Source organism: Pelodiscus sinensis, chromosome 12 (assembly GCF_052426305.1).
Source record: "Pelodiscus sinensis isolate ZL-2025 chromosome 12, ASM5242630v1, whole genome shotgun sequence".
NCBI lineage: Eukaryota > Metazoa > Chordata > Testudines > Trionychidae > Pelodiscus > Pelodiscus sinensis.
In genome coordinates this window covers 51982546-51993683 of record NC_143063.1, presented here as the reverse complement: position 1 = coordinate 51993683, position 11138 = coordinate 51982546, and the positions used below count along the sequence as shown (strand labels likewise).

Genomic DNA, 11138 nt, shown 5'->3' with positions numbered 1-11138 from the left:
GCAGGACGCGCTTTCCACGCGCCGGCGCCCGACGGACCGGTCACCAGGCACTGCCGGCAGGACACGCTTTCCACTCGCCGGCGCCCTGACGGACCGGTCACCAGGCACTCCCGGCAGGACGCGCTTTCCACTCGCCGGCGCCCTGACGGACCGGTCACCAGGCACTGCCGGCAGGACGCGCTTTCCACTCGCCGGCGCCCTGACGGACCGGTCACCAGGCACTGCCGGCAGGACGCGCTTTCCACGCGCCGGCGCCCGACGGACCGGTCACCAGGCACTGCCGGCAGGACGCGCTTTCCACTCGCCGGCGCCCTGACGGACCGGTCACCAGGCACTGCCGGCAGGACGCGCTTTCCACTCGCCGGCGCCCTGACGGACCGGTCACCAGGCACTGCCGGCAGGACGCGCTTTCCACGCGCCGGCGCCCTGACGGACCGGTCACCAGGCACTGCCGGCAGGACGCGCTTTCCACTCGCCGGCGCCCGACGGACCGGTCACCAGGCACTGCCGGCAGGACGCGCTTTCCACGCGCCGGCGCCCGACGGACCGGTCACCAGGCACTGCCGGCAGGACGCGCTTTCCACGCGCCGGCTCCTGGCACTCACTGCCATCGCCTTTCCGGCCTGCTTCTTACCAGCATAACGGCTGGGCCCCTCTCCCCTCCTTGTGTGTCCCCCACCCCCGCCCTGACATCCTTGGCCCGGCCCTGGGCCCCCACCCTGGCCTGGGACGCCCACCCTGCCCCCCCGCCCTCCCGCCATACCTACCCTGTCCCCAGGCACTGCCCCCCCCCCCCGCCCTGGCCCCAGGGACCGCCCCCCCTCGTCCCTGCACTGGCCCCAGGTACCGCCCCCGATCCCTGCCCCGCCCCCAGGCACCACCCCCCATCCCTGCCCCGCCCCAGGCACCGCCCCCCATCCCTGCCCCGCCCCCAGGCACCGCCCCCCCTTCCCTGCCCCGCCCCATGCACCACCCCCTCATCCCTGTCCCGACCCCAGGCACCGCCCCCCCCTTCCCCTGCCCCGCCCCAGGCACCGCCTCCCCCATCCCTGCCCCGCCCCAGGCACCGCCCCCCTTCCCTGTCCCGCCCCAGGCACCGCCCCCCCTTCCCTGCCCCGCCCCAGGCACCGCCCCCTTCCCTGCCCCGCCCCAGGCACCGCCCCCCATCCCTGTCCCGGCCCAGGCACCGCCCCCCATCCCTGTCCGGCCCCAGGCACCGCCCCCCCCTTCCCTGTCCCGCCCCAGGCACCGCCCCCCCTTCCCTGTCCCGCCCCAGGCACCGCCCCCCCTTCCCTGCCCCGCCCCAGGCACCGCCCCCGCTTCCCTGTCCCGCCCCAGGCACCGCCCCCCCCCCTTCCCTGCCCCGCCCCAGGCACCGCCCCCCCCTTCCCTGTCCCGGCCCCAGGCACCGCCCCCCCTTCCCTGCCCCGCCCCAGGCACCGCCCCCGCTTCCCTGTCCCGCCCCAGGCACCGCCCCCCTTCCCTGCCCCGCCCCAGGCACCGCCCCCCCTTCCCTGTCCCGGCCCCAGGCACCGCCCCCCCTTCCCTGCCCCGCCCCAGGCACCGCCCCCGCTTCCCTGCCCCGCCCCCAGGCACCGCCCCCCCATCCCTGTCCCGCCCCAGGCACCGCCCCCCCATCCCTGCCCCGCCCCAGGCACCGCCCCCCTTCCCTGCCCCGGCCCCAGGCACCGCCCCCGCTTCCCTGCCCCGCCCCAGGCACCGCCCCCCCCATCCCTGTCCCGCCCCAGGCACCGCCCCCCCTTCCCTGCCCCGCCCCAGGCACCGCCCCCCCATCCCTGCCCCGCCCCAGGCACCGCCCCCCCTTCCCTGCCCCGCCCCAGGCACCGCCCCCCCCATCCCTGTCCCGCCCCAGGCACCGCCCCCCCTTTTCCCTGCCCCGCCCCCAGGCTCCGCCCCCCCTTCCCTGCCCCGCCCCAGGGCGGCCACTGGCCACTCGACAGACACGTGGGTCCTGTCCCGGGGGGCGGGGCTCCGGGCAGTAGGCGGGGCTTACGCCTGGCTCTATGGCGCTGCCCCAGGCTGTGCGGAGGCGGGCCCCGCCCTCGGGCTCCACCGCGATTGGCTGGGCTGTCCGCCTGTCAGCGCGCTGTGGGCGGGGTGGCTCCGCGTGCGACACTCGCCGGAGCGATGGCGCCGTCCCTGCGGGTGACCGGGGGGGAGCCCTGGGGGGAGCCCTGGGGGGCGGGGGACACTGGGGGGCGGGGCGCTGGGGGGGCCCTGGGGGGCAGGGGCAGTGGGGCGGGGGATGCTGGGGGGCGGGGCGCTGGGGGGGCAGGGGCAGTGGGGCGGGGGACACTGGGGGGGCGGGGTGCTGGGGGAGCCTGGGGGGCAGGGAAAGTGGGGCGGGGGACACTGGGGGGCGGGGCGCTGGGGGAGCCCTGGGGGGCAGGGGCAGTGGGGCGGGGGACACTGGGGGGCGGGGCGCTGGAGGAGCCTTGGGGGTAGGGAAAGTGGGGCGGGGGACACTGGGGGGCAGGGCGCTGGGGGAGCCCTGGGGGGCAGGGGCAGTGGGGCGGGGGACACTGGGGGGCGGGGCGCTGGGGGAGCCCTGGGGGGCAGGGGCAGTGGGGCGGGGGACACTGGGGGGCGGGGCGCTGGGGGGCCCTGGGGGCGGGGGGGCACAGGCCGTGCCCCCGGGCAGGTGGCTAACCGCTCCCCCTTGCAGCAGCGTGTGCGGGAGGCGGCGGTGGTGCTTGGCGGGGGCGCCCTTCTCTGCGCCGCGTCCCTGGCGGCGGCGGGCGAGGAGCGGTTCTACGCCGAGCGCCTCATGCCAGGGCTGCAGCGGCTGCTGGGGCCCGAGGCCGCCCACACGCTCGCCATCCGCCTGCTCAGCCTGGGGCTCGCACCCCGCGCGGCCACGTGTGACCCCGCCGTGCTGGTGGGTCCCGAGGGGACTGGGGGAGCCCTGGGGGCTGTCGGGCGTGGGGGGCTGTAGGGGAAGGTCCCGGCGTGAGGTGGGGTCCGTGTTCTCCCCACGCGGGGGATGCTCGCACCCCCATGCTCAGTAACCTGTCTGAGCTGCTCTCGTGGCTACGCCCAGTGCTAGAGCTGGGTGCCCCTGGGCTGTGCGAGGAGCTGGGCTGGGTGCAGGCTGTGGGCGGCGCGGGGTGGGTTGGGCGAGGTACGTGGTGCAGGGCGGGCTGTGGGAGGTGCAGGGCAGACTGGGGGCAGGCTGTGCGTGGTGCGGGGCGGGCTGAGCACGGGTTGTGCGTGGCGTAGGGCGGGCTGGGTGCCGGCTGTGCGTGGTGCAGGGCGGGCTGCACGAGGGGCGGGCTGGGTGCAGGCTGCACGAGGGGCCGGCTGTGCATGGGCTGTGCGAGGGGCGGGCTGGGTGCAGGCTGCACGAGGGGCCGGCTGTGCATGGGCTGTGCGAGGGGCGGGCTGGGTGCCAGCTTTGCGTGGCGCAGGGTGGGCTGTGCGAGGGGCGGGCTGGGCGCGGGCTGTGCGTGGCGCAGGGCGGGCTGTGCGAGGGGCGGGCTGGGTGCGGGCTGTGCGTGGCGCAGGGCGGGCTGTGCGAGGGGTGGGCTGGGCGCGGGCTGTGCGAGGGGCGGGCTGGGTGCGGGCTGTGCGAGGGGCGGGCTGGGTGCAGGCTGTGCGTGGCGCAGGGCGGGCTGTGCGAGGGGTGGGCTGTGCGAGGGGCGGGCTGGGCGCGGGCTGTGCGTGGCGCAGGGCGGGCTGTGCGAGGGGCGGGCTGTGCGAGGGGTGGGCTGTGCGAGGGGCGGGCTGGGCGCGGGCTGTGCGAGGGGCGGGCTGGGCGCGGGCTGTGCGAGGCGCAGGGCGGGCTGTGCGAGGGGCGGGCTGGGCGCGGGCTGTGCGTGGCTCAGGGCGGGCTGTGCGAGGGGCGGGGTGGGTGCGGGCTGTGCGCGGGGCGGGCTGGGTGCAGGCTGTGCGAGGGGCGGGCTGGGTGCAGGCTGTGCGTGGCGCAGGGTGGGCTGTGCGAGGGGCGGGCTGTGCGCGGGCTGTGCGAGGGGCGGGCTGGGTGCAGGCTGTGCGTGGCGCAGGGTGGGCTGTGCGAGGGGCGGGCTGTGCGCGGGCTGTGCGAGGGGAGGGCTGTGCGCGGGGCGGGCTGGGCGCGGGCTGTGCGTGGCGCAGGGCGGGCTGTGCGAGGGGTGGGCTGTGCGAGGGGCGGGCTGGGCGCGGGCTGTGCGTGGCGCAGGGCGGGCTGTGCGAGGGGTGGGCCGTGTGCTGTGCGCTGTGCGTGGCGGTCACTGGGCCTTGTGCGCTCCCCCAGGAGGTGTGCGTGCTGGGCCGGCGGTTCCGGAACCCGGTGGGCCTGGCGGCTGGCTTTGACAAGCACGGCGAGGCCGTGGACGGGCTCTCCAAGCTGGGCTTTGGCTTTGTGGAGGTGGGCAGTGTCACCCCTCTCCCCCAGGAGGGGAACCCCAGGCCGCGGGTGTTCCGGCTGCCCGAGGACCAGGCCGTCATTAACAGGTAGGCTGGGCGGGGGACGGCTGCGCTGTCAGGCCGGCGGGTGAGGGCAGCGTTTCTCCGTTCCCTCCTCCGTCGTCCTGCAGCCACAGAGCCAGGAAGGCCGCAGCTGAGGCTGGTAGGGGACTGGAGGAGGGAGGGAGCTGAGTGAGCCCTGAGCCTTGGGGGCGGGGGGGGGGGGCAGTGAGCAGCGGCACTGCAGGGCGGCACGCTGGGGGCTCACTGTAGGGGTATGGCTCGTGACCCCAGGCCTGGCAGCCAGCAGCCCCTTCCCTGCCCCGCAAGGAATCTGTGGGCCTCCCTTCCCTGCCTGGTTCCTGGGCGGGGGTGGTTGCAGCTCATGCTGCCTCTCCTCGCCCCTGCAGGTACGGCTTTAACAGCCACGGGCATGCCGCGGTGGAGCGCCGGCTTCGGGGCCGCCAGGGAGCGCAGCTCCGGCTCACAGAAGGTAAAGCTCCGTTCCGGAGCCCGGCTCCCAGGAGAGCCATATTGCTGCCGGGTTTACCTGTGGCAGGGAGTTCCACAGGCTCTCGCTGAGGCCCTGGGCGTGGTGGGGTTCTGAGGAGGCTTTGAGGTTGGGACTCCGGGCACTGGCCTCCCTTGCTTCAGGGCAGGAGCCGGCTGGCCGTGGCTTGGGAGAGCTTTGCCGGTCCCTGGCTGGCGGCTCCATAACGGCATCGAGGGAGAGGGAGTCGCCGGCCTCCGCAGTGGCCACTCCAAGTTGCCTGGGGCAGCTGGGCCCCGGGCTCGCCAGATGGGTGGGGGTGGGCCGCCGCCGCGATCCTGCGCTCCCCAGCGTGGGCAGAGGCGTGCTAGCTGGAGGGGCCGGGCCCACATGGCAGGGGGGCGGTGCAGTGGGTCGGGCACGCGCACAGCTGCTCTCGGTTAGCCACGGGGTTGGCGTCCGTGCGGGGCAGCGCCGGCGTCTGGGGCCCTCCCTCTCCCTCGCGCTGCTGCATGCCTCGTGCCTGGCCAGGCCCGCTGGGGCTGGCCCAGCAGCCGCCATTGGGCACGTGCTAGCAGTGGCGATGCGTCGCCGGGGGGCTGGGCCCCACGCCGGGGGGCCCTCCTGAGCAGGCCACGTGTGTTCCAGCGGGGATGCCCCTGGGAGTAAACCTGGGGAAGAACAAGGGGTCGGCGGACGTGGCAGCGGATTACGTGGCCGGGGTCCGGACGCTGGGCCCGCTGGCCGACTACCTGGTGGTGAACGTGTCCAGTCCGAACACGCCGGGGCTGCGGGACCTGCAGGGCCAAGCCGAGCTGCGCCGCCTGCTGGCCAAGGTGGGGGACTGCCCCGCCCCGCCCCGCCCCGCCCCACCCCATTGACTCCGGGTGCAGCATGGTGGGGCTGGCTGGCCCCATTGCCCCTACTGCCTGGCTGCTGCCCCGCTGGGAATCCGCCCGGGGCTGGGTCTCGCTTTGCAGTGCCGGGGGCTGTGCTGTTTTCCTGGGGAGGGGAGCGGGGCCAGGACTGCGGGGGCACCGCTCTGAGGGGCAGATGAGGGCGAATTGCTCAGAACCAGGGCGACTTACAGCCCCACCTGGGGGCTCTTCCCCACGAGGCCCCGAACCAGCCCCACCGAGCGCGTCAGCTACTGCTCTGGCCAGCAAGAAGCTGTACAAACAGATCCCCTCAGACACCCCAGTGCTCCCTGTGCCCCCCAGCCCTCCTTACACAGGGGAGAGGTTATAACCCACCCCCACCTCCCCTCGGACACCCCAGTGCTCCCTGTGCCCCCCCAGCCCCCCTTACACAGGGGAGAGGTTATAACCCATCCCCCACCTCCCCTCAGACACCCCAGTGCTCCCTGTGCCCCCCAGCCCCCCTCACACAGGGGAGAGGTTATAACCCATCCCCCACCTCCCCTCAGACACCCCAGTGCTCCCTGTGCCCCCCAGCCCCCCTCACACAGGGGAGAGGTTATAACCCATCCCCCCTCCCCTCAGACACCCCAGTGCTCCCTGTGCCCCCAGCCCCCCTTACACAGGGGAGAGGTTATAACCCATCCCCCCCCTCCCTCACACACCCCAGTGCTCCCTGTGCCCCCCAGCCCTCCTTACACAGGGGAGAGGTTATAACCCATCCCCCCTCCCCTCAGACACCCCAGTGCTCCCTGTGCCCCCAGCCCCCCTTACACAGGGGAGAGGTTATAACCCATCCCCCCCCTCCCTCACACACCCCAGTGCTCCCTGTGCCCCCAGCCCCCCTTACACAGGGGAGAGGTTATAACCCATCCCCCCCCTCCCTCAGACACCCCAGTGCTCCCTGTGCCCCCCAGCCCCCCTTACACAGGGGAGAGGTTATAACCCATCCCCCACCTCCCCTCAGACACCCCAGTGCTCCCTGTGCCCCCCAGCCCCCCTTACACAGGGGAGAGGTTATAACCCATCCCCCACCTCCCCTCAGACACCCCAGTGCTCCCTGTGCCCCCCAGCCCCCCTTACACAGGGGAGAGGTTATAACCCATCCCCCACCTCCCCTCAGACACCCCAGTGCTCCCTGTGCCCCCCAGCCCCCCTCACACAGGGGAGAGGTTATAACCCATCCCCCACCTCCCCTCAGACACCCCAGTTCTCCCTGTGCCCCCCAGCCCTCCTTACACAGGGGAGAGGTTATAACCCACCCCCCACCTCCCCTCAGACACCCCAGTGCTCCCTGTGCCCCCCAGCGCCCCCTCACACAGGGGAGAGGTTATAACCCATCCCCCACCTCCCCTCAGACACCCCAGTGCTCCCTGTGACCCCCCAGCCCCCCTCACACAGGGGAGAGGTTATAACCCATCCCCCACCTCCCCTCAGACACCCCAGTGCTCCCTGTGACCCCCCAGCCCCCCCCCACACAGGGGAGAGGTTATAACCCAGTGGACCCCAACCTTTTGGGGCTGCTGCGCGTCCTCTGCGCACCCGGGGCCGGCACCATGCGCCCCATGTTGGGGACCACTGTTCTAACCCATCCCCCACTCCCGACAGGTTCCCCCAGGCCCGAAGGAGCAGCGCCAGGCCCAGGGCAATGTAGACCTGGGCTCTGGCCCGAGGAGCGCGCGGGCCATGCAGAGGTTTATCAGTAACAGCCAGGGCAGGCTGGTTACAGCAAGCCCATCGCACACGCCAGTCCCCAAGAGCTCGGGGCAGGCTCTTAGCAGAGATGGGAAGTGCTGGCTTGGCAGCCTGGAGCCTGCCCCGTGCTAGGCTGGGGGCGGGAGTCCGTCCCGGCCTCGTCCCTAGCAAGGTGCTTCTGGAGCCAAGGGCGGGAGCAAAGACCCAGACGGACGCACCCCCAGGACCCTGTATCCCCTTGCCCATGCGGCGGGGACTCCACTGTTCTCCGGGGGGCTGGGGCCTCCCACAGTGGGGCTGATCCCATGAGGACCAGCCTATGTCCTTTCTAGGCCAGGAGCCCTGGCATGCCCAGGTGCCCCTCCCAGTCGGTGGCGGGCGCCTGTAAAAGGTACAGCGAGCCAGACGTGCCTGAGGGCAACAGCGCAGCTTTCAATAGCCCCTCCCAGGCTCCCCTGGCACCGCACAGCCGGGCTCTGCGTTTTCTTACCAAAATCCGGTAGCGGACCCGCCCCCAGAGCCCCTACTGCTCCGCCCGGCCAGCGGCTGGCAGTGCTCGACTGCGCCGGGCCGGGCCGGCTTTGGAAGGTGCGTGCAGGGCGAGCAGGGCCAGGACCTGCCTCTTCCCCTCGCAAGCCAGCCGGGAGCCGGCCACGCGCTGCGCCTGGCGGAGCTGAGTCGAGGGGCGTCGCTCGCTGCAGCCGCTCGGCCCCGGTGTCGCCCCGCAGGTGCTGGCGGAGAGGGATGCCCTGCCGTGTGAGCGCAAGCCGGCCGTCCTGGTGAAGATCGCCCCTGACCTGAGTGCCCAGGACAAGCGGGACATAGCCAGCGTGGTGACCGAGGTAGGGGCAGGCTGGCGCTGCGGTGCGGGCCTCGTGGTACCCAGGGGGCGGGCAGGCAGGGCTGGCGGGGAGGGGGAAGTGGTAGGCCTGGAGGAGGGCGCTGGGGAGAGGGGCAGGGAGGAGAACGGGAGAGGAGGGCGCGGCCAGGAGCTGGGGGCACCCCCTCCACAGCGGCTTTCGATGGATGGAGCCGTCTCACTCCTGAGCCCCCCTGGGGAGGGCTGGGCAGGACGCCGGCCGGGAGCTCTCCTGCCACCGTGTGCCCTCCGTGACTCAGCTAGGTGTGGACGGGCTGGTCGTCACCAACACCACCACGCGCCGTCCCAGCAGCCTGCGGGGCGCCCTGCGGGCCGAGGCCGGCGGGCTCAGCGGGCAGCCCCTGCGAGCGCTCTCCACGCAGACCGTCCGCGAGATGTACGCCCTCACCCAAGGTAAGGGGGCGCCCCGCCCTGCCCCGCCCCACGCCGGGCCCGCGCCGCCCCTCACGCCCCTCCTCCTTCCAGGCCGGGTGCCCATCATCGGCGTGGGCGGGGTGAGCAGCGGGCAGGACGCCCTGGAGAAGATCCGAGCCGGGGCCTCCCTGGTGCAGCTGTACACGGCGCTCACCTACCGGGGGCCCCCTGTGGTGGGGGCTGTGAAACGGGAGCTGGAGGCCCTGCTGAGGTGCGTGTGGGGCCGGGCTGCCCTGGGTGCTCTGGGTACGAGAGGCGGGCGCCTGGCTCCAGCCCCCGGGGTGCGGGGCTGCTGCTGCTGCGGCTGACGTCCCGGGGCCTGTGCGGCTGCAAGTGGAACGTTCTCTGCCCCGGGGTCGGCGGGGGACGGGGCGACACCGGCAGCGGGGGAGGGCGCGGGGACGGAGGCTGGGGCGGCGGCGGGGGATGGAGGCCAGGGTGGCGCTGGGGGAGGGGGCAGGGGACGGAGGCCGGGGCAGCGCCAGCGGTGGGGGAGGGGGCAGGGGATGGAGGCTGGAGAGGACAGAGGCTGGGGGGGGGGAAACGGGGCAGCGGGGGAGGGGACAGGGACGGCGCCCGGGGTGGTGCTGGGGGGTGGGGGACAGAGGCCGGGGCGACGCGGGGGACGGCGGCGCTGGTGGCGGGGGAGGGGGCGGGGGACGGAGGCCAGGGCAGCGCTGGTGGCAGGGGAGGGGGCGGGGGATGGGGCGGCGCCGGTGGCGGGGAGGGGGTGGCGGGGGAGGAGGCCGGAGGCCGGGGCGGCGGGGAAGGAGGCGGAGGGGGGTGGGGGCGGGGGACGGAGGCCGGGGTGGCGGCGGGGGAGGAGGCGGAGGGGGTGGGGGGCGGCGGCGGGGAGGAGGCCGGAGGCCGGGGCGGCGGGGAAGGAGGCGGAGGGGGTGGGGGCGGGGGACGGAGGCCGGGGCGGCGGGGGAGGAGGGGGTGGGGGGCGGTGCCGGTGGCGGGGGAGAGCTCACAGCGCTTTGTTCTCGGCCAGGGAGCAGGGATTCCGGAGCGTCGCCGAGGCCGTCGGAGCCGATCACCGGAGCTGACAGCGTGGGGGGCTGGGGCTGGCCCTGCCCGCTGGGCGGCGCCGGCAGTGGACCGGGAGCGGCGGCAGCGCCCCAGGACCGTCGGGCACCTCCCTGGCGTGGGACAAGCCGGGGCTCTGCACTGAGCTGCCCCCGCGGGTCTGGGCGAGGGGCTAGTGACCCACTGAGGCCTCTGCTTGCTGCCCTGGGCGTGTGGGGAGGGCTCCCGGCGCCTGAGCAAGGCCTGGCCCCGCTGAGCGGTGCTGGCAGGGTGGGGCAGCCAAGGCCCCGCCCTGTGAAGCGGACCCAGGAGCCTTGGCAGGCGGGTGAGGCCGGTTCCGTGGGAAGGGACTTGCCCCGCTCTCCCCGGGGCCGAGGAGCGTCACGCAGCCCTGCTCCATGCCGCTGCGTGGCCACCGGGCCCTGCTCTGGCCCTGCCTGTGCTGTAGCCTGGGGCTCTGCCTCTCAGTAAACCTGCTGCCCGTTCAGTCTCACCTCCCTTGTGGGCTGCGCCGGGCCCTGTGCCGCTCGGGGAGGCAGGGAGGGGCCCGGGGCCCTCTCCAGGCGGCAGGGAAGAGCTCGGCCTGCTGCTGCCGGAGGGGCTGAGCCGAGGGCACGGGCAGAGCTGCCTGCGTCCGGGGGGCCGCTCCCCCGCTCTGTAGGGGCGGGCTGGGCAGGTACCGCCCCTGCTGGGGGACTCTGCCCTGGCGTGGTCGGAGGGGCTGCGGGCCTAGTGGGTGGAGCCGGCTGCGTGCGGTAGCGCCCTGGGTGGCCGAGCAGGGGAGCTGGAGTCGAGGCTGCACGAGCTGGTTCCCCGCTCAGGATGCGTCGGCTTTGCTCCTGGGCAAAGGTCGCCCAGGGCTCGTGGCAGGCAGCTGCCTGGGGGGCTGGGCCTGGCCCCCCTCGTGTGCTCCGTGGGCAGGGGCTGGCCCGACGAGCAGGCGCCAGATGCCTCGAGTGCTGCTGGAGGGCAATGGCACAAGGGGCTGGGGTGTCCGTGCAGCAGGAACACGGTCCCTGGGCAGCCAGCCAGCCAGCAGCAGGCCTTGGGCTCTGGCCCGGGGCTCCCAGGCCTGCCAGGGAAAACTTCCCGCAGGGCCCTGAGCCGGGGGCTCTCCCTGGCAGGCAGAGCTGCCCCGGTGGTGCTCTTCCCAGGGGATGTGTGGGGCTGGGGGGCTGAGAGCCAGGCCCAGGGGCATGTGGCAGCCCAGCTGGACACCCCTTCTGGGGGAGCAGAGGGGCCTCCCAGCCCCCACTTCCCGGTGTGCTGTAGTGGGGGGGGCTGGCTGGGACCCGGCTCTCTCCTGGCT

At 74.5% G+C, this 11138-nt stretch overlaps 1 protein-coding gene across 4 annotated transcripts; it reads left to right on the top strand.

Moving 5' to 3' along the window:
* Positions 1-2009: 2009 nt before the first annotated feature.
* Positions 2010-10316, top strand: DHODH (dihydroorotate dehydrogenase (quinone)). 4 transcript variants are annotated; one of them, XM_089781586.1, is made up of 9 exons: positions 2010-2166; positions 2687-2899; positions 4253-4452; positions 4815-4897; positions 5543-5730; positions 8235-8348; positions 8626-8779; positions 8852-9011; positions 9795-9984. In XM_089781586.1, exons 1-9 carry the CDS (start codon positions 2149-2151, stop codon positions 9847-9849), a joined length of 1185 nt encoding a protein of 394 aa, XP_089637712.1. In that variant the 5' UTR covers positions 2010-2148; the 3' UTR covers positions 9850-9984. The 4 variants fall into 4 exon arrangements, with proteins under 4 accessions (XP_089637712.1, XP_089637709.1, XP_089637711.1 ...); XM_089781583.1 differs by lacking the exon at positions 8852-9011 and having other exon boundaries at positions 9795-10316; XM_089781584.1 differs by lacking the exon at positions 8852-9011 and having other exon boundaries at positions 2041-2166; positions 2690-2899; positions 9795-10316.
* Positions 10317-11138: the final 822 nt, after the last annotated feature.